Source organism: Chrysochloris asiatica, unplaced genomic scaffold (assembly GCF_000296735.1).
Source record: "Chrysochloris asiatica unplaced genomic scaffold, ChrAsi1.0 scaffold00331, whole genome shotgun sequence".
In the NCBI taxonomy this organism is placed as follows: Eukaryota; Metazoa; Chordata; class Mammalia; order Afrosoricida; family Chrysochloridae; genus Chrysochloris; species Chrysochloris asiatica.
The window spans coordinates 2,084,100-2,106,735 of NW_006408849.1; the positions used below are offsets into that span (position 1 = coordinate 2,084,100).

Consider the following 22,636-nt stretch of genomic DNA (forward strand, 5'->3'; position numbering starts at 1 on the left):
GATGACTGGGGGGCAGGCTTGTAGTGTATACCCTTTGGTTGGTTGATGATGCATGGAGGGGATTGTAACCATGGCAATGAAACAATATATGATAGGATGAATGTAAAACTAATGTTCTCCCATGTAAACTATCACATAATTCACAATAAAACATTAACAAAACAAAACAAAAAAAGAGACAGAGCAGCAGAATGTGTTCTTAAATAGGATCATTCAATATGCTGTTTAAAAGAGACATGTCTTACAAAGGATATATATATAACTAATGGCAGTCAAAAACAAACAGGAGTGGCAAAGTTAATCTCTGATAATATTGACTTTAATGCAAAAACATCAGTATAAGAGACAAAGACGCACTTTATATCATGGTGAAGGGATCAGTCAAACAAGAGGCCATAATCATAATAAATATCTATGCCCCCAATGAAAGAGCTTCAAAATACATAAACGCTAAAAGAACTGAAGAAAGAATTAAACTCTCTGGTAGTGAAGTGGTTACGAATCGGCCTGCAAACTGCAAGGTCGGCAATTCGAAACAACCAGACGTTCTGTGGGAGAAAGATGAGGCTTTCTGCTCCCGTAAAGATTTACATCCCGTAAAGATGTACAACCCTGTACAGGGTTGCTATGAGTTGGAACCGACTCCACGGCACATAGCCACCAGCTACCACAATAATAGTAGATTTTGACACACCACTTTCAGATGAAGGACAGAACAACTAGAAAGAAGCTCAACAGAGACACAGAAGAACTAAGCAACACAATCAACCACTGGACCTCATAGACATATACAGAACACTCACCCCAACAGCAGATCAATAGATATTCTTTTCCAGTGCACATGGAATGTTCTACAGAATAGACCATGTGTTAGGCCACAAAGCAAACCTCAATACACTTAAAAACATCAAATGCTATAAAGCATCTTTTCAGATCACAGTGCTATAAAATTTTAAATCAACAATAGGAAGATCAAGGGGGAAAATCAAAGACATGAAATTTAACTTCACTTTGCTTTAAAGCTACTGAGTAACAAATCAAATTAAAAAATTCCTTGACTCAAATGAAAACAAAAACAGTCTACCAAAACCTCTGTGACACAGCAAAAGCAGTGCTCAGAGGACAATTTATAGCAATAAGTTATTGTTGTTGTTGTTAAGTGACTCTGAGTCAGTTCTGCTGCATAGAGACCTGAGTCAGTTCTGCTGCATAGGGTTTCTGAGGAGCAGTTGGTGAGCTTGAACCACCAACCTTGTGAATCAAACCAACTTTGCAGTTCAGCTCATTAACCCAGAGTGCCACACTAGGACTCCAAATAAATGCACACATCCAAAAAGAAGAAAGAACCCAAATCAACACCTTAACCAAACATCTCTAACAATTAGGAAAAGAGTAGCAAAGTAAGCCTACAGTCCTCAGAAGAAAAAAAGTAAATAAAAGTTAGAGCAGAAATAAAAGAAAAAGAAAATAGACAAACAATAGAATCAAGAAGACAAGAAATTGGTTCTTTGAAAAGATTCATATATCTAACAAAAGAGAAGGAAGAGATACAAATAAGAAATAATATGGGTGCTATCACAACAAAACCAATGGAAATAAAAAGGGTAATATCAGAATGTATTTTGATGAAATATATTCCAACAAATTTGAAAACCTAGAAGAAATAGACAAATTTCTAGAAAAACAAGATCTACCTAAACTAACACAAGCCCAGATGACTTCACTGGTGTATTATACCAAATAATCAGAGAAGATCTGACACTAATCCTTTTTAAACTATTCCATAATATAGAAAAGGATGGAAAACTATCAAATTCCTTTTATGATGCAAGCTTAACTCTGATACTAAAACCAGGCCAAGACATCACTAAGAAAGAAAGTTATAGACCTTATGAACATAGATGCAAAAATTCTCAACAAAATTCTAGCAAATAGAATCCAGCATTATATCCAAAAAAAAAAAAAAAAAATGTCTTTACCAAGTGGGATGTCATTACCAGGCATGTAGGGATGTTTCAATAATAGAAAAATAATCCTTGTAATCCACCATGTTAATAAAATCAAAGGAAAAAAATCATGGGGTCATATCAATTGATACAGAAAAGGCATTTGACAAATTCCAACACTCATTCCTGATAAAAAAAAAAAACAACAACACAAAAAACTCAGCAAAATAGGAATAGAAGGGAAATTCCTTAACATAATTAAGGATATATATATAAAAAACCAACAGCCAACATCACTTGCAGTGGTGAGAAACTTAAGCCATTCTCCTGCAAACACTCCTAGTCAGTATTGTGCTGGAAGTCCTAGCCAATGCTATAAGACAGGATAGGGAAATTAAAGGCATCCAAATTGGCAAAGAAGTAAAACTCTATTTGTAATTTAAAAAAAAAACATGTTAAATTATATTAACTGAAGTAGCTAAGTAAGATATCTCACTAATTTTTTTTTTTTTTTAAAGAAAGGTCGTATCAATTTTCCATGGTCTTTTCATTACATTTTTTTACCAAGCTTTTGAGACTCCCACTTTGTATGCCTGTAATTGTGTTGCGGAATCTCCCTTCTGTTTCTGTGTTGCTGAGAGTTTTTATCTGGAATGGTGTTGAGATGATCACGTGGTTCTTGTCATTTGTTTCATTTAAATTTTATATCAGAGAAATGGTTTGGATTTGTTTGTCCAAGTAAAAAGTCAGGACTTAATAAAAGAGTTTTCTCTGCTGGGGAAATAAAAGTGAAATAATAAAGAAAAGGCCAGTTGAGAAATAGGGAATTGCAAACTTTTCTTTTCTTTCTTTTTTTTTTTTTACGTTTTTATTGTGAATTAAATGAAGGTTTACAGGGCAGACAGCAGTTTTACATTCAACAAATCTTACTTCATTTCATTGCAATGATTACAATCCTTTCCATGTACCATCAGTTAACAGTTGTTGTTGTCAGGTGCCATCGAGTCGGAACTGACTCATAGCGACCCCATGCACAGCAGAATGAAACAATGCCCGATCCTGGGCCAACCTTACTACCGCTGCCACACTTGAGTCCATCAATGATGCCACCTGGCCAATCCATCTCATTTGGGGTCTTCCCCTTTTTCTCTGACCCTCCACCTTACCCAGCATGACATCCTTCTCCAGCAACTGTTCCCTGACAATATGTCCAAAGTATGAGAGACGAAGCTTAGGCATCTTGGCCTCCAAGGAGCACTCTGGCTGGTTCTTTTGGCAGTCCATGGCACTTTCAGTATTCTCTTCCAACACCACAACTCAAAGGCATCAATTCTTCTACGATCTTCCTTATTCACTGTCTAGCTTTCGCATCCATATGAGGCTATTGAAAATACCATGGGTTGGTTCAGGCGCACCTTAGTCCTCAAGCTGTCATCTCTGCTCTTCAATACTTTAAAAAGTTCCTGTGCAGCAGATTTGCCCAATGCAATACGTCATCTGATCTCTTGACTGCTGCTTCCGCGAGTGTTGACAGTTGATCCAAGAAGAATGAAGTCCTTGACAACTTCAATCTTTTCTCCATTGATAAGAATGTTGTTTATTGGTCCAGTGGTGAGGATTTTTGTTTTCTTGACATTGAGATGCAATTCATACCAAATCTTTGATCTTCATAAGTAAATGTTTCAAGTCCTCTTCGCTTTCAGCAAGGAACATTGTATCATCGGCATATCGCAGGTTGTTAATGAGTATTTTACCTCTATTCCTTTTTTTTTTTTTTTAATGTACACATACAAAGCAAACATATATAGTCATTTAAATATCTAAATGGCACATTTTGCAAGCCTGCCTCCTGCACACAGGCACACAGCCTTTCTCAGTCCATGGGCCTAGTCTTCAGCTGCCCTGTTTGTGTATGTAGTCACCTCTTCCACTATCTCTGCTATCGCCACTTTTCTGGCTAGGATCTCACGTTCCACTTACACTCTTCCTTCTTGATGGTCTTGGGGTCCTCTGTTCCTGACATAAAAGATCAGCTACTCCCCCATTTTAGTTACACATCGTCTACATTTACAGTTGTGATGATTGCACTTAGTCCTGCTAACAATTACTCACAGTTGAATAATAAAATTCTATCCCTATCCTCCCCTATCCCCTTTCACCAGATCCATTTGGAAAAAAGGAAAACTATTCAGTGGGGATTCTACCTAACCCCCCTCATTCTGAAACTAAGCACCCTCATGAAAGCTTGTAAGCCAGCCACTTTGTGCCTTTATAACCCCCCATTCTTGATAGCCAATGTCTAAGTTGCCTGTCCCTATTAACTCAGTGTGTTTAGGAGACAAGCTTGATCCTTGATATAAAGAATGCTTCCATTTCAGTTGGAATTTAAGCAACTGCATTCATAAGCAAAGACCCAGTTCATCAAATTGTAGCAATTTATGCTTGATACCTCTATTAAATTTCTTTATCTTCATCTGGTTGAGTTCTGGTCAGCTAGCCAGCCAGGCTACATCAAATGGGTACTATCTGCAAGTTTGGGAGTTCTCATATGCCTCTCCCCACTTTAGACCAGCTGGTCACTTCACACTTAGCTCTAGCCCCAATGACTAGATAGTGTCCATGAGCTTGGGAGTTCACACGTCTCCCTAAACTTCAGACCAGCCAGCCCTTCCTCTTCTCTCTCATCTCAGTGTCATTTGGGTGTCAATGGAACATGGTCAAACTCAGGCCCTGGCTTCATTGCTGCATTTCCCCCACTTCCACCGACAAGTAGACCAGGGTGATCACCAGCGAGCATACAAGACTGCTTGTGGGTTCCCTTTGAGTCTTAGAAGGGGCTTTACCCTGATGGGCTGACTTTCCTTGCCTTGATGGCTCCAAAACAAACAGTTTGCTTGATATTCTAACAGCCAAACAGTCTGCTGAAAGCTTTTTTTCTCAGTATTTGAGCAAATATTCACTAAACCCAGAGAAATGCCCAAATGAATTGCTCCCAATAGCTAAACTCCTAAGGGAATGAGTGTTCATATGAAAAGGCCCTTTCCTGGTGTGTGTACAACATTCCTCTCTATGTACCCAGCTTCATGGCAGCCAGACTGGGTGAACACTTGCCAGAATGGACTGTATACCTATTTCCTTCTATGTCAGTTCAACGTAGGTGTCATTTAACCTTGCCAGTGGGTCATGCCTCCACTGCAAACACAGTGATGCTTCTGAGGGATTTTGGAAATGTGCAAAACTGTTGTCCCCAGCCTGATGTGCTTTATAAGGTCTCATGTCCTCTTTTTTTGTGATTTCTCTGGTTTTGTCTTTGTATAACCTATGAGCCACTCCTAGTCATCCTGTTCCTTGCCCTTTGGAACTTTTTAACAGTGCCCACCAAAATTGTTAGCATTTGCGTAGCATAGAAATTAATAAATGGTCCTGAGGGGCTCTCTCCTTGAGCTTTAGTCTATGGACTTGAAGTGACTGTTCTTGATGGCTTAGTGACCCCTTTTGCTTGTTTCTTATGCTTCTGGTACATTCTGGAAAATTTCTACTGTTTCATGCCCCACAACCCACTGGGGTGCATTTACCTAGGGCTTTAGTGGCAGGGTCACCCGAAGTAGGCCACTAAGAGACCCCACTAGCAGCGCTCCTACTCAGCTGGGTGATGAGGCACTCTGTAGCACATGCCGCTGCTGTCCAAGGCATTCTCAAGTCTGTGTACAATCTCAGCTTCCAAGGGCTGCAATGTGCTGGCTTTAAGGTCAGTTGCTCAGGGAAACTTAAAAGATGTGACCCTTCAAGGTGAGGTGTGCATGCTGGCTTCAGCTGTCCTGTACCCACATCCTGTCCTGCCCTCTGCTCGTCTTTGTCCAGTTCTCCTTCCCAGCATGCCCGCCTTCTGTCTCCACCCTCCTGCTCGTACCTGTCCATCTGTCCCTCAGGAACTAAGGCATACTTCCTGCCACTCCCCTCAGCCCCCAGCCTTGCTTAGGCAGTATTGGTAGGAGGGTTTTAGAGAATGCCAGAAAGGAGGGTAACTGTATATTTTCTGAGGGCAGGAAGAGTACCTCTGGCTCCTCTTTGTAGACCCTCCACAGGTTACCTCCGAGCCAGCCAGAATCAAACACAGGCAGCAGAGCCCCCTTGACAAGCTGGCCCACTATGGTTCCCACTGGCTAGGCAGCCGCAGATCAGAACAGTCATGAAGGTGTGTGTGGGGGGGGGGGGGGGGTGCCAGGCTGGGCAGAGTTGGCCTCTTGGCGGAAGTTACTTCTCTGAGCCTCAGCTTCTTTACCTCTAAAATGGGACAATAACCACTTTTACAGGATTATATCAATGAGTAAATGAGATGTCTGAAGGACTCATAGCTAATGCGGCTACTTGGAGCCGTTAGGTTCCACCCAAATGTTTCATGTTGTGGGTGATCCGTAAGTATGACAGCCTGGGCCTCATGGGATCGAGGCAGCCAGGTCCTGCTAGTCCAGCCCTGATGGAGGGCAACATAGATTGACCAATGGTCAAATCAGATTGAGGAGTCTGGGGGTGCAACAGGGAGTAACTGAGGTGCTCAGAAATGTTCCCTGATGCGGGCGATACCCTTCAGAGAGGTTTACAGCTCAGAGTTGTGTTTGAGACTAAGGAGCCCTCCAGGCTGCATGTCATCCTCGGTGAGCAGAATCAGCTAAGTCTGTGCTAGAGTGTATCTGCAGCTCTCCTCAGAGCAGTCACATGGGCAGGGCACTCTGCTCTGCTAGGTGCCTCATCCTCCCAGCAGCCATTGCCTCTGGCTTACAGACTCAGAGAGGCTCAGAGCCACGTTTGCCACCCACATGCACCATCCTTTTCTGATGGGTGCAGGACTTTGTGAGGAGCCCTGGTGGTACAGTGGCTAAGTGCTAGGCTGCCAATCAAAAGGTCAACAGTTTGAACCCACCAGCCATTGTCGCCGCCTGCTCCTGTAATGACTCACAGTCCTAGAAGCTGTAGGGCAACTATTGTGTGTCTGTACGGTCCTTATGAGTTGGAATGGAGTCCTGGTGTAGCGCTGCAGGATAATGTGCTGGGCGGCAAGGTCAGTTTGAGCCACAAGCTCAAACCCACCAGCCGCTCCTCTGAAACCTTCTATAGGCTCTCTATGGGTCAAAACTGACTCAACAGCATTTAGCAACAACAACAACAAATGAGTTTTGAAGGCCTGTGTAACTCATTTTTCTAGACAGGGAGGAGCAGACAGGGTTCAAACTGAGCACCAACCAGGCTGAGGACCTACAAACATTTATCAAAGGTGGAAAATCAGTTCTAGTTGCTGAAGCAGCGTTGTGTGGGGTGTGGGAGTGTGTGTGTGTTTTCATCCTCATGTATAAGGACCAATAACTCACTAGGTAATTCAAGCTGTCACAGAAGCTCTCTGGTGACAGAGCCTGTGTGTTCTATTGGCTAATGCCTCCCACCCAGAGGCCCAGAGAGGAGTTAAAATGCTAATTTTCAGGGACAGGCTCAGTCATTTTGATCCCATTAAAACACTAGCATCCTTCTCATGTAAAACTGGTACCTCAATTACCAACTAATTGCCTGATTATTGTGCAGAGACAGGAGACTTCAGTCAGCAAAGGGCTGCTTGGTCTCTAGGAGGCAGAACCAAGTGGAGTGTGGGAGTGTATTCCAGGTGGGACTGTGGAGGGGATCCTTCATCAGGAAGACAAAGGGGCCCATGGTCTCCTCTGACTCCAGTGGGGTGACTCTCATGCTTCCTCCCCGTGCCAGGTGCTGGAGACGTGTGTGAAGAACTGTGGCCACCGCTTTCACATCCTCGTGGCTAACCGGGATTTCATTGACAGTGTTCTGGTCAGAATCATCTCTCCTAAGAACAACCCCCCCACCATTGTGCAGGACAAAGTGCTTGCTTTGATTCAGGTAGGCCAGCCATTTGTCACCTCTTAGCAACGAATCCTCCTGCTTTCCCATACTTTAGATGAAAGAATGGAAGCTTCTAGGTTTCAGTGTATACTGAACAGCAGTTAATTTTTTTGTGCTCAACCCACTGAAACACTATGCTGTGGCTTAGCAGTCAGTTGACAGGACTCTTCCCTGAGCCTTTCTCAGTGTCTGGCTGTCTGCGGCCCCCACTGTGGTCTTGTCAGAGCCCTGCCCTGGGATGCACAGTCGTGTGGGAGCAGGGAAGGTGATAGGAACACTGTACTACCACTGGGCCCTGAAGCATGTGGAAGGTCAGCGAGCAAGAGGCATCCCAGTCCAGGCAGAGAAGACAGAGAACAACCCTGTCAGCTGGCTAGCGACCTGCAGCTTAGGGTTTCAGTGGGATGAGATAGAATATTAATTCGTTTTCAGTCAATACTTAAAAATCCAGAAGCTTCTGTTTTTTCATCCCATTTTCAGTTGTTCATTACTAATTGCTCTGTAGCAAGTTAACCTCAAAATTTATATGTGTATGATCTCATCATTTCTGTGGGTCAGCAGTTGAGGAGCCACTTAGGTGGGCAGTTCTGGCGTAGTCTCTCGTGCAATTAGACACCAGCCAGGGGTGCTGCCATCCAGAGGCCCAACTCAGGCTAGAGGGTCTGTTCCTAAGATGGGACACTCATGTGGTTGTTGACAGGAGGCCTCAGATCCTTGCTGACTGTTGGCAGAAAGCTGGCAATTCTCACTATGTAGACCTCCTGTCATGGCAACTGGCTTTCCCTAGAGCAAGGCATCCAAGAGAGTAAGGAAAAAGCTGCTGTGCTTGTTATGACCTCGTCTCAGCACTCACGCCCCATCATTTCCGTCATATTTTATTTGGTAGAAGAGGCTTACCAGGTCCTGTGTCAAGGGGAGAGGAATTCAATTCTTCTTCTTGAAGAGAGGAGCAGCTGAGATTTTGTGGACATATCTTTAAACCAGCTTGTTACCGGGAATGCTAGCCGCACCTCTGCCCTGAAAGAGAGGACTCTTGCCTTCTACTGATTAGGATAGTCAGTTGAGGCAGGGGTTCCACATGAGCAAAGGTTTATTATAGGAAGGAGGCTTGAAAGTGGAGATGGGAAGTACTTAATGCAATACTTGACCCCCAACTCCCTGAACAAAGGCTCTGCTGGGGTTTAACACATTTTTGATTTGGGAAAAAGCATCATGTTTATTCACAAGGATAAGCAGGGTTTTCCAGGAAGTGGCCTGTTTAGGTGAGGCCATGCTAATTGGGTGCGTGTGCAGCATTTTTAAAGATGGACGCCACCACAGAGGCTTCTGGTGGAGACAGACAAAACTTATTCTGGAATGTTGTGCGTGCGTACTTCTTCAGAACTCTGAGTCCAGCCCAGCCCAGGGGCTGGTGTTCTCCTTTGCTCCTTGGGAAAGGTCATCCGGCAAGGTGGGTAAAACCAGTTGGCCTGTTAAATATCTTAGAAGGAATACAGAAATCTCATGGGTGGTCTTTTTGCAGTAAACAGACTGTAAAAGGGCAAGATCTTGTGATTAATGTTTTCACATTCCAAGAGGCCCCCTAGACTCCCTGTCTCAGGGAGACTTAGAGTAAAGCAGCAGATGTTGGGGTTCACCACATCACAGCTGCTCAGGGAGCCTTTCTGGGAGGCTGGGGGGCTACAGTTTTTAGAAATCATCCACCTCACTGAGCGCCTACTGTATATGTCCCAGGCACTGGGGATACTATAGAGAACCAAAACCCCCTTTCTTTGAGATATAGTCTTTGCTTTCCTAGTAACTCCTTTTGAGAGACCTCTTAGACCCCTTGTCTCTGTCTCCTGGGGAATCTGAATGGCATGCAGAATGTGTGGGGCCAGACACATGAGGAGAAAGAGAAGCAAGAGGTGAGGCCACAAGAGTGGTTTGAGCTGCGGCTCATGAATGCTAAGGATTTAGTGCTTTATCCCAGAGCGGGAAAACCACTGGAGGTTTCTGAGCTGGGATGTTCATATACAATCAGATCTGGGTTAGATGGAGCGCTCTGATGACAGGGAGGAAGGCACGCCAGGCAACAAATCCCGTCTGGTATGATGAAGAGCCCAATGGAGACATGGGGACCTGTCAGAGGCTCCAGGAAGGGCACACTGGACTGAGCAGGCAGAGCAGTGTGATGAAAGCCCAAGCCAAATAGGCTGTTGCCTCTGTCTGTCCCGTGTGCTTGGTGTGGCGCTGTGTGATAATGCACTGGAACGCAAGATCTTTCTTAACCACACAGTCGGAGGTTCAAACCCACCAGCCACACCTCGGAAATCATATACAGGGTCACTATGAATTGAACATCCTTTGTGCCGGGTTTCCCTGAGTTTCAGAGTCCTCTGCATCATGTACATGGACTTTCCAAGGGCCCTGACCACCCTGTTAAAGTACCCACAGACAGTCTCTGTCACCTGCTTCTCTCAACTTTTCCGTTTCCTGCCTCACTCTGAGTTCCCTGAAATCCTGAGAGCATCTATCCCCGGGATCTGAAGCAGTTGAGTGTGCAGTCATTCACTGAGGCTATGAGTAGGGGGACACTTCCTTCAGGGCTGTCCCAGCCTTCTATTCTGCCCATCCAGCATCTCTCCCTCTCACGTACACATGCGTACACCCTGAACTTTGTCAGCTCACTCCCCTGCCTCAATACTCCAGTCATTGGTATTGGGGAAATGGACAGTGTCTTTTTCTCACAAAAGATGGGGCACTGCAGCCTTGTACAGATAAGGTTCTCTGCAGGGCCCACAGTGGCCACAGAGAAGTTTCTCGAGTCTCGGACCTGGCTGTGGCCGTGTAACTGCCCCACCCTATGGTAGGCCCAGCCCTTCCAGGGTTGTAGCCTGTGCTTCCCTACTGACTGTGTGTCCGCGTGGCTGATGCACTGCTATGACCCTGGGCAGCTAGCTGATCCCAGTGTCTGCAGGACCCACCAGGTGGGACACATCCCAGTTCCCCATCAGCGTCACCACCTCCTCACAGTCCAGTTACCCTCCTCACCTTCCCTCCCCGACCCTACTTGGGCACAGCCCACACCTGTGTTCCGAAGCTGCCCCCTGCTGGCTTGGCAGCAGCTGAGCCTGCCATCCCTTGTGGGCTTGAGCAGAATTGGGCCTTGAGATACCTGCCAGGTGCCTTTCTGCCTGGACAAAAGCATGCACCCACCCGACCAATGTGACATGCAAAGGGCCTTAGAGAGGTGCTCCCTGCTGGTGTCTAGTGGCCTAACTGGGGAGCATTTAGAGCTGGAGGGTGTCTAGGCTTTTTCTTAGAATAAGTATATAGGGAATTGTACTTATCAAAAGTAAGTACAGTTTGATGAACGTTTACAGACTAAACATATCCAGTAACTGGGCCTACAGTGAGCATCAGAACACAAGCAGAACCTGAGGGCTGAGCGCTCGCCCGACCCCTGGCATCACAGAGCAGCTTTGTGTCCGTGAACCTCATCTAGCTGGCACTGTGCCGCCATGCTGTCTGTGCCTGGCTCCGGTATGTTTACAGTTACGTGTGATCCTTGCTGTGCAGTGTTCCCTGATCACAGTTCTCATTGCCACATTGGGGGCTATTATGAAAAATGCTCAGTGAACAACAAGTCCCATCCCCCTGTACCTGTGACTGTGAGCATATATAAAAACAGGGTCTTTGTAGATATAATCAAGTTCAGATGAGTAGGGTGGGCCCAAATCCAGTGACTTATATGAAGAGAAAGTTTGGATGCAGACACCATATGAGCACATCACGTGATGATGGCAACAGAGATTAGAGAGATATATCTATAAGCAAAAGAATGCCAGGGATTGCTGGCAACCACTAGAAGTTAGGATGAGGCAAGGAAAGATTCTCCTCCCAGCCTTCAGAGATAGCATGGCCTTTCTGACATCTTGATTTGGGGCTCCTAGCCTCCAGGCTGTGAAATGATCAGTTTCAGTTCTTTTAAGCCACTGGGTTAATGATAATTTGTTTCAACAGCCCCAAGAAGCATACACAACCTTTCTCACTGACCTGTAATATTTTCCATTTTTTTCATTATAGCCCATATGATGAGTATGTAGCAGTATTGCAGTGTCAATCTGGAAGCCTTCTAAGAGAATTTACATATATATATGCATACGTACATACATATACATACATACATACATACATATATATATATATATATATATATATATATATATATATATATATATACATACATACATAATGTTTTTAACTACACAAATACCCTCCCCAGAGGGTCTGATAACTCTCCCTCTGAGAGCAAGTGCTTCTTGCCTGGTAAGACCAAGAAAAGGTGGGAAAGAGGTGCTTACTAGCTCTCTCAGCAGCCTGTCAATGTCAGTATAGCTCGGCTGAAGAGAAGAGCAGTGAAACATGGGGGAGGCGGGGGCAGAGCACCGCATAATTTTTCTCAGTCTCCTTGTTAATAAGGATGTGTCTCAGTGCTCCATAAAACCCTGCTGCTGGGGAAGTGGAGTTTACGTTTAACAGGACAGGTGGCTGTTTACGGATAACTGAGGACTAGGGCCATCAGCAAAGACTCAAGCTGACTTTGGACTAGTTGAGGGACAGACCGGAACTTTCCATTCTATAGAAGTAAGTTGACTGTATTGACAGTTGAAAAACTTCTAAGATGAAGGGGCTACACAGAGAAACCCATCATCCCTCTGCCTATGACGAATCTCTAAGGCCATGACTGCCAGCTTCTGGGTGGGACTATCTTCCCCTTGGTGACAGCCTTTCTGAAGTTCCGTGACCCATGAGAAAATGGGGGACAGTGCTGTCCTTGAATGCTGGCCCCAGGCATTATCTGCCTAGGACTGATGCCAGGGGCATATATGTGCCACCAGCAGCACCCTGGGAAAGTTGTGATGAGAAGTCAGTTGATGCCTACCCCTCCTTCCTCGCCCAGTGCTCTGTTCCTCCCCCCTGAAGGCATCCTGGGTTGGGCTCTGACCCACCACTCCTATGCCCACCAAAAAATAAATAAAGGAAAAACCCTTAGGCTGTGTACCTCAGAGCACCCCAGCCATCAGGAGGTCCAAAAGATACCTTCCACGTTATAGACTGAATTCTGTCCCCAGAAAATCTTTGATGTAAATCTTCACCTCTAGACCTATGGTTCTAATCCCATTTGAGAATGAGTTTTCTTTAGTATATTAATGAGACAGATTAGTGAAGGGTGTGTCCTGAGTCGGTTTCTTTTGGTTATAAAAGGAGTAGATAAGTAAAGGAACGGAGATAGGGAAGATTAGAGACCAGACCACATACATGTCACCAGGGAGCCAAGGAAGAGAAGCTTCTTCCACCAGAGCCAGTGACCTGATTCTGGACTTCTGGCCTTTGAAACTGAGGACGTACATTTCTGTTTGTTCAAGTCACCCATTTGGGATAGTTCCAATATAGAAAACTACCAGCACTAGAGAACTAAGACGCTCCATGTTCCACACAGTAACATGATTCCAGGATTTTAATCTCCACCTGGTGGATTTTTCCAACTGAATGGCCTCCTGGTTGAATGGTAGAAAGCTAGCAACTTGCCAGCACCAACACCACCCCCACCCCCACCCCAATCCCTCAACTAGACAGGCTTCCTTCTGCCATGTTTAATATCATGCTTAAGCTTTCACCTTGCTCCTTGTTGCTTTTTTTTTTTTCTTTAAAAATTTTTTTCTTTTTAAATTAAATTAAATGTTATTTACTTTATTATTGTTGTTGAAAATATAAACAGCAAAAATACAGCGACTCAGCAGTTTCTCCAATGAGTTGCATTGATTACAATCTTTGTAATGGTTGGTTGTATTGGCGTTTTCATTTCTGAGTTGCTCTTCCTCCTCCTCTATTAACATCGCTCCACTGTATAAGGGTCCTGTCCCATCTTTTGAATTGCTGTTATCATTTTGATTCTATATAGATGTTCTTGTTGTTGTTATGTGCCATCGAGTCGGTTCCGACCCATAGCGACCCTGTATAGGGTTTCCGAGGGTGTAAATCTTTACGGGAGTAGAAAGCCTCATCTTTCTCCCGTGGTGCAGCTGGTAGTTTCGAACCGCTGACCTTAAGGTTCGCAGCCCGATTCGTAACCACTACGCTACCAGAGCTGTTCAAAGCAAACATTTTTTACTCATGCTGTTGTTATCATGTGCCGTCGAGTCAGTTCCAACTCATAGCAACTTTGTATAGGGTTTCCAAGGACCTACTGGTTGGTTTTAAACGCCAGCCTTTTGGTTAGCAGTCCAGTGCTTATCCTACAGTGCCACACATACTAATTAAGCTGAACTGTTTTGGGGTTTAATAAAACTTCAGGGACACTTTTGATTGAAGGTTTAAAGATTGTCTCTGGGCAGTATTTTGAGGGGTTCATCCAACCTCAAAAACTCCAGGAGGTCTAGAGCCCATGAACATTTGAAATTCTGTTTTGCAGCTACCCACTTTTGATCAGGATTCTTCTATGAAATTTTTGATCAAAGTGTTCAGCATTGGTAGTCAGGTACCCTCCAGTTCTGACCTCATGGCAAAGGAGACAGTTGTTTTCTATTCTTTTTGTTTCCTCATGTTAAATCCCATTTGTTGAGAAGACCAGAAGGGTACCCCCTCTCAACACCATCCCTCAAGTTTCCCCTTGAAATTGTTTCAGGAACAGAAGTGACATCATCTTGGTAGAGTAGCCACCGTGTGGACATGCTGCTCCGCTCCTGCCCTGGCACCTAGCAGTGGGATCTAAAGTTACTCTTTCTGCTGAAGGTGTTCTTTCCACTGAAGCAAGTGAGCTGAAGGAGTGGGGGCAGGGGCAGGAGAGGCAATGTGTTGTGTTCTTTGAAGTTGTCCAAGACTTGGTGGTAGGCTTTTCTGACCAGCTTCTGACTAAACTGGTGGCTCCTTGGAGATTCTCTCAGTAGGGACTGGAGGTCTGGTCCATGGGTATGAACAGAACATTACAGAAGCTTCTTTTTGTCCAAAGCCATCCCAGAACCCATTGTCTAAATCAGCAGTTGTTTATTGGCCTAAAATTTAATGATTCAAACTTTGAGAGGTACAGAAATGAATAGGATGTGGTGGTTTGTGCTTATAATAAAACTTTAGAGTGGTACTTGGCATATAAACTGAAGTGATGAAGGAAATAAAACATAAATTTCTCTCTCTTTTTTCTCTTCACTAGTCCTTCCTCTTTCAACCCCTAATGCTATAGCCACAGGAGGGGAAGGGAGCTCTGCAAAGAGCATGGCTCCCAATGAGGTGTTCTCTCCAGTCAGTTGCTGGCTAGCTCCTGGGACAGGGCCTGAGAGCTTGCTTTGTCTCCTGTGAGGCATCAGGGAGGGCAGCCTGCCATCACTGTTGCTGCTGCTCCTGGCTTCAAGGGAGGGCTTCTGAGAGAGGGCCTAGGCCCCCTGAGGATATCAGTGAGGGTCAGCTCTCCAGCAGGCCTCTCCTTTATCACTGTCACCACCCAAGTGACTAGCCTTCCTCGGCTTCCCGAGTAGCCGCGGGAACAAAGTTCAGTTTAATTTGGCAAATGTTTACTGATGCCTTCTGTGTGCAAGGCAGGGAAGACTTGGCTCTGTCTGCATGCAGCCTCACAGGGAAGAAGACAAGCATACAGTGATTTTAAGTGCTTTCCAAAAGAGGTTGAAGACACGCAGCCTCTACTTCTGCATTTTCTCATGTGACTTTTGCCTAACTGCCTGTCCCGCTGGTGGCATCAGAACACTGTCATGAGCCTATGCTCTGTGACTGTGCCACGATCCAGTGCAGGCCTTGAAATGGTGGCAAGTGGAAGGGGTGGATTAGCCAAGACTGCTGGGTTGCAAATAACAGATGCCAACTCCAGTTACCTAGGGGAACAGGAGAGTTTGTCATGCTGAGGCAGGCCCTCCCAAAACTACGTTAGACTTGATCTAGCAAGAGGCAGAAAGGATTAAGAGAGTCCTCCAGACCCTCCGGTGTGTGTCTGACCTTCACACTCCAGCACCCAGACTGTCCCCTCCCTTTTCCTCGGGTGTAACCCAGCTGCCTCCCAGGCCGAGCAGGGCTCTACTCTCCTTGAGGCCCAGGCTCAGCCTCAGAGAGGAGGTGAGTCTACTTGACTCAGCGTGGGAGACACATACACGCACACACACAGCTACAGGCACCTCTGTGACTGGTGAGGAGGTGCCCACAGGAGAGAAGTCTGCCTACGTGGCTTTGGCAGAGGCTCTGAATGAAGAGAACAGTGATAGTTCTTTAGTTTTTATTCCAGCTATTGCACATGTTACTAGGGAGGAGAGCAAGGTCCATTGAAAGGATGTCCTGGAGCTGTTTGTTTCCTGTCGAAGTAGAGACATGCGATGGCACCAAGAGGAACTATCCTGCTTGCCCCTTCCCAGCCTCCCACTGCAGCGGTGAAACGGGGCTGTGGACTCTGAAGGCAACACTCGGCAAACATGCTAGAGACTGCCAAGCTGCAGTCACAGGCGCAGTGGATTTCGATGCCTCTGTGAGGACACCCCAGGGCAGAGCCACTGGCACAGCTGGCCATGCTGGCGGTGTAAGCCTGGGCCTCTGAGTCCCAGACAGCTGTCCTCAGGCTCTTTCAGTTCTCATCTCTTGGTTGCTAGGAAATCAGGGAGTGTTGGCCAAGATGAACTGCGCTCTGGAGGAGATGGCAGAAAGCCCATGAGTAAATAAATGGACCACTAAAGGCCGGGCTGGTAATGGCTGTGTAACATGAGATGCTTCTGTGGTAATAAAGGAGACATTTTGGAAACTGACCTTTTAACTTCAAATGGACCTGTCAATTAGAGGTAGCATTTCCGTGTCTGCCCCAGGATTAGATGGAACGCCTTACAAGAACCAGGTGACATTAGCTGAATCACTCTGCTTCCTACTCGGGGACTTGTGATGGGCAGGATGGCATGCGAAAAGCCGGTTCCGTTTCTGACGAGCCCTTCAGATATATATACTATGTGACCTTGTTTTTTAAAGAGTTTTGTGAACCAACCGAAATAAGTAGCTATCCTCTCGTGTTTTCACATAAAGGGATCTAGTGGTTGTGCGTTCCATGACATTTGCAGTTTGGGTTTGTGGAGACTGACATGGTAGACAGAACAACATAGTGAAGGGAGTCCAGGGCTGAGGGCAGCATGTATGGGTGCAATAAGTCTGCCAGGCACACGGCATGACCTTGGCAGGGCTCTCCCATTTGCGCCTCAAAAGGCTTGTCTGTCCAGTGGCAGGGCCGGGCACAGCAATTTGAGCTTTATCGCTCTCTGAAAGACCTTGCTTAGGAAGTGTACAGTCAACCTCTACTGCGTGGCACGTGCCACTTTGTTTGTGGACGGCCTGTGCCCAACGAGAGGTGCGATGATGGGTGTGCTCCCTGTGCCCAGCACCTGGCATAGTAATGAGGCAGCCGCTTCCTTCCTTTCTGTCACTAAGCCTCACCAAGAATGCATTTCCTTGCAATTGGAGAGATGCCTGCATTTTAGGGTATGCCATGTGTTGGGTGTTACTCCTCTGCTGTTTCTCCAAGGAAATAGTACGTGCTGAATTAAGTTTTATGTTTTGATTCACACTTAATAGCACCACTGAAAATTGGGAACTTGCCACACTTCGTGGCAGTACTCACAGGAAGAAAAGCGGTGTCCGTTTTACCAGTGAGATCGGTCTTCCAGTGTAGGGGACAGATACTGGCCCCTGTGACAGATGATACCTAACAGGCCTCCCTTTGCCCTCCGCCACCACCCCCAGGCCTGGGCAGACGCCTTCCGGAGCAGTCCAGACCTCACTGGTGTTGTGCACATATACGAGGAGTTAAAGAGAAAAGGGGTCGAGTTTCCTATGGCAGACTTGGACGCACTGTCTCCGATACACACACCACAGCGGGTAAGTGTCCAGCTGGCATGTTCTAGAAAGACCTATGGAAGAACTGGCCAGCTCACTGCCACCACCCTTCTGCTGTTCCATTTGAATTATTCAGCTTGTCATTACGCATTCATACAACTCAAGGGTGTTTCTTTTTAACAATAGGGGAATGCAGTCTGAGACAGCTGGTTGACGGGTGATTAAGGGAAAGCAGTGTCTCCCCCAGTTCTCACACTGGCTGAGGCAGATAGAATAGAGGGATGGTTTCAGGCAGTCCCCGGGGCCTGGCTGCTTGGATGGACCATTCATCCTGTGTGGGCCATTAGCAGCTGCCTTTCAAAGTCCCCTAGAATTTGGGCAGGAGCCCATCATCTGACCCTTGGTAACACCAGAACACCTCCACGTTAGCTGCTGCAGAGGCTGGATGTCACTGGCCACAGACAGCTGTGCACCTTAAATGGGTCTGAAGTTTATCTTGAACGGATAGTGTGAAGCATCAATCCAGAAACCTCCCTGGGGGGGCTGTTCCAATGCCAGTAGGAGTGCTAGCCCTATGAAGGGGTCGTTCTGTGCTTGGAAGTGTATGCATGCAAGTGATACCACTGCCCCCTTACAGTAAAGCCCACACTGGAACAGGTGGTGACCAGCTCCTGTGGGCCCAGGGAGAGTCAGAACAACTCCAGAATCTGGGAAATACACCTCCTCCCAGTTGACCTGGCCTTGCTGGTCCCCTTTGTGAAGTGGGCTTCCAGGCCTGCATGCCTGCACAGGTCTCTTATAAGACCAACTAAGGTAATGCCCAAGAAGTTAGCTATGATGCTCAAAGCACGAAGAATTATCCTTTCCAAACATTCTTACCATGCTTTGTGGAGTAATCATAACCTGTTTTATTCTTCTAATAATGACACAAAACAGTGTTGTGCCTGTGATCACAAAGGACGTTTGGTTTATGATATAATTACTGTTTATATTCACCTCCCTGAAGGCCAAAATATAATCGTAGCGTGCCCAGTAAGGACCCATGACTAGTGAGACCAGAGAGCAGCCCTGCAGCCTCCATGGTGGGCAGCATGACAGACCCCGCAGACAGAGCCTCCCTCTGCCTGGTGAGCTGCTCTGCTTCCCGGAGGAGACAGAGGGAGGCACGGTGGGAGCCCCACTGGACGTGGGGGGACAGTGCTCCCAGATGTTAGATGAGCCTTGTCAGGCCAACAGCAGTGCTAGGCTCCACCTCTCAGGCACTGGGAATGGGAGGTGCTGCCCAGGGTGGGGTAGGCACTCTGGCCCTGCCACCAGGCAGCTCGAATGAACAGAGGACTTTGCTGTTGCTGTGTCAGAGCCTCCCTGAAGTGGATCCAGCCTCAACCATGCCCTGGCCCCAGGCGCAGCCGAGGACCAGTGCCAGCTCCTATGCCTCGACTCCTGCTCCCTACTGTGCTCCACAGGCCTCGCCTCTGAGTGTGACTGGCCCCATCACAGCCAACTCAGAACAGGTACTTGCACACTTCCAGGGCTCAGGGAAGACAGCTGGCTGGCCACTTGGGTCTTTGCTCCCTAGATGGATACTGCAGTAGCTGGCATGCAGGGAGTGGTGGGTGAGGAGGAGGGCATGGGAATGGTCAGTCCTCCTCAGGGTGGGGCCTGACAGTCAGGAATGGCTTCCTTGAGCAGGTGCTGTTGGGCAGAAGCAGAGTCATAGAGCCCCCCCCCCACACACACACACACAGAGGACAGGCACTTGCTAGTCCTGAGGGCACCAAGATGGAAGGGTAGTCCCTTCTCTCGAGGGCACACAGGAGAGTGGGGGACAGATACAGACTGCCATGGTGCAGTGTGGTCTGCCTGTGGAGGAGCTGAGCCCAGCGGGCCAGGTGGCCAGGGGAGCTAATGCCACTCAGGGACCGTCAGGTGATGTGGGCAGTGTCTCCAGTAGCACAGGGAGCCTGGCTCCCTCAGACAGTGTATCGTGGGTCTGAAGAGTGTGTGCATGGCAGAGTTGTGGAGGGCCTTGGATGGGAGCTGCAGATGTGCCCTGTAAGAACTGAGAGCTGTCAGAGGCTCCTAAAGAGGCAAGTGACATGCTCAGAAGGTCGCGATGATGGTTGAAGCCAGGGCTAGTGTTAGTTTCCACCTTTATCCCTGACACCTGCCCATCGTCCCTGATCATTTCCTGATGACCTAACATAGTTCCAATAGAAACTAGATTTTTTTTAGGTGAAATATTATTGCTGTTTGGTGCTGTCAATTTAGTTCTGATGCCCAACAGAACTGCCCAGTCCTGCACCATTGCTGTTGCCACTGTCGGTCCTTCTCCTTTGGAATCTTCCTTATTTTCACTGATCCTCCATTTTTCCAAGCATGATGTCCCTGTCTAGGGACTGATCTCTCCTAACAACATGTCCAAAGTATGAGAAATGAAGTCTTGCCATACTTGCTTCTAAGGAACATTCTGGCTGTACTTCTTCCAATACAGATTTGTTTGTTTATCTGGCAGTCCACAATACTTTCAGTATTCTTCACCAACACCACAATTCAAATGCATCGATTCTACTACAGTCTTCCTTATTCTTTGTCCAATTTTCACATGCATATGAGGCAATTGAAAATGCCATGGGTCAAGTGCCACATAGTCTTTGTTCGTTAACACTTTACAGAGATGTTTTGCAGCAGATTTGCCTTATGCAATACATTGTTTGATTTCTTGTCTGATGCTTCCATGAGCATTAATGGTAGATCCAAGATAGCGTCAGTCTTTTCTCCATTTGTCTTGATGTTAATTACTGGCCCAGTTGTGAGGATTTTCATTTTCTTTACGTTGAGGTGATGCATTACATTATAATGAGATAAAATGTAGAGACTGGTTTTGAGATGAATCTGTAGAAATTTCATTAGTAAAAATTTGGGAATTTGTCAGACTTCAAAAAAATCTATCAAATGTTTATATTTTCAAAATCCTAATTTAATATTTGTGACAATGTCATCATGATAGGACCTCATCTAAACAAGGGGTCCAAGCAATTATGTCTGATGAATAGAAATTCAATGCTAAGCCATCAGTGACATTTCCTACCAGTTCTGAAAAGGGAGATGGTGTGTACAGGAGAGAGTGAGCCAGAGTCAGAGAGACCTGGGCCTGCATCCCTACTAGGCTGCTGACTACCAAGAGGCTGTGTTCAGCAGAACAGCGATGCCCTCCCCTCCTAGGGCAGGATGGGTGTGACAGCAAGTAGGAGAAGGACCTGCGCATCTCCCCATCTGTGAGCACTCAGAGGTTCACTGGCTGCACGCTGCCCTTCCTCATCACCCAGAGTGGCCAACATCTTTTCTGAGCGCGGCCATTGGGAAGGAGGGCTCTGACTACAAGCCCTGCATCTGTGAACAGGGAAAGCAGAGCCTCTTGAAAGCTGGACATTGATTGAGACCTTTCACCAACTTGCCTTACCAGTGAGGTCGGAGCTCTGGGACAGCCCTCCCAGCAGCTAGACAAGGAGAGGAGGCTCATGGGTGAGAGGGTATGGGGAGTGCAGGGTGCCCCCCTGAGGCAAGAAGATGGAAACAGAGATAAGTAGGTGCCCCAACAATACTGGCTAGAACATCTCAGCCATGACTGTGGAGAGGGCACTGTAGACCACTCACCAGGGGGAGCTCAGGACAGACACCAAGTCTCTTGGGACGTTAATCAGCTCCCTGAATGAGTACCGGAGCAGCTGCTGCACCTCCGCGATAGTACAGGAGTGGTGGGTGAGGAGGGGGACATGGCAGTGGTCAGGGCAGTCAAGAAGGCCTCCTCGAGCACTTGCTGTTTGGGCAGAGCCAGAGTCAGGAAGAGTGGTACCCACCCCAGCATCTAGATATTAGTGCAGAAGAAGGAATGAACAGGCACGTGTGCCAGGCCCTGAACTGGCATGTATGCACCTGAACCACAGATTATCACAGCACACCTTTCTGTAGGTGAGGAAACTGAGGCTCACAGAGGCGAGGTCATCTGTGGTGTCACTGCTACCGTCGAGCCCTGTTATCACCGGAGTCTTCTGGCATTCCTCCAGGTGTCCAGGGCGACTCTTGACATCATCCAGCAGCACTGGTCTTCCAACCTTGTGTGAGCATGTGTGTTGGGCAGACAGGCATTTCTGTGCATATTCATCCACAGTGTCTCATGGTGGGCAAGGGTACAGGACCTGACCTGAACGCAGGGACAGAGACTGAGAAGAGGCTTATGACTCCCAAAATGAGGAAGAGAAGACTCAAGCCTAGACCCAGAGCCAGGCTTTGGGACCTGTCCTTGGATGGGCAAGTTGGATCGTTTTCCTAGGGGGTGTGGTACCTCTGGGGTGCTGGATAGGTAGGCCCTCATTCTTGCTATATGAGAAACGCGAGGTTCATCCAGCCTCCCTGTACTGCAATAAGTGTTTTCTAGATGGATGAATGGATGGATGAATGGTCATCCAGCCAGCCTCCCAGAGGACTGTAGCAGAGTGTAAACTCTCAGGAGACTGAATCTATACCAACAAGGTTTATAAAGCAGGCTCTCAGCTCTGGAGGTCCTTAGAGACCATGCACTTCAGTACTTTCATTTTAAAGAGCAGAAATGGAGGCTTGAGGGGAAAGTTAAACATCCAGGCTCACTGAGTAAGGAGTCAGGACTGAAAACCAGTTGGGTTCCCCTGACCCAGTGCTCTCCCAGCATGAAGAGTCACTGCTGTGGTGTGTGGGCTGGTCATTGGGGACACAGGCTTTGGTGACCGGCGTTGTCTGAGATGAGCTCACCTGCCATCAGTGATGAGCTCACGCCTTCAGTGGTGCTACACCTGTGCACATGACTCGTGGTGACTCAGTTTCTCCTGGCATGCAATCAGAAATGTGACCTAGATTTCACAGTGAGTGACATTGCCACCTGCTTGGGGAGCCAGTGT

General features: G+C 46.8%; 1 protein-coding gene across 6 annotated transcripts in view; it reads left to right on the top strand.

The window, feature by feature from the left end:
* TOM1L2 (target of myb1-like 2 (chicken)) overlaps window positions 1–22,636 on the top strand; it is a 237,370-nt gene that overhangs the window by 176,524 nt on the left and 38,210 nt on the right. Inside the window, exons 4-6 of one of the 6 annotated variants that reach the window (XM_006875536.1) lie at window positions 7,698–7,847; window positions 17,610–17,744; window positions 19,061–19,216. The exons of 1 other annotated variant lie outside the window; for it this stretch is intronic. In XM_006875536.1, coding sequence (XP_006875598.1) covers window positions 7,698–7,847; window positions 17,610–17,744; window positions 19,061–19,216 — 441 coding nt within the window. The remainder of the gene's footprint in view (window positions 1–7,697; window positions 7,848–17,609; window positions 17,745–19,060; window positions 19,217–22,636) is intronic. 4 more of the 6 variants (XM_006875537.1, XM_006875538.1, XM_006875539.1 and 1 more) reach the window with 4 other exon arrangements.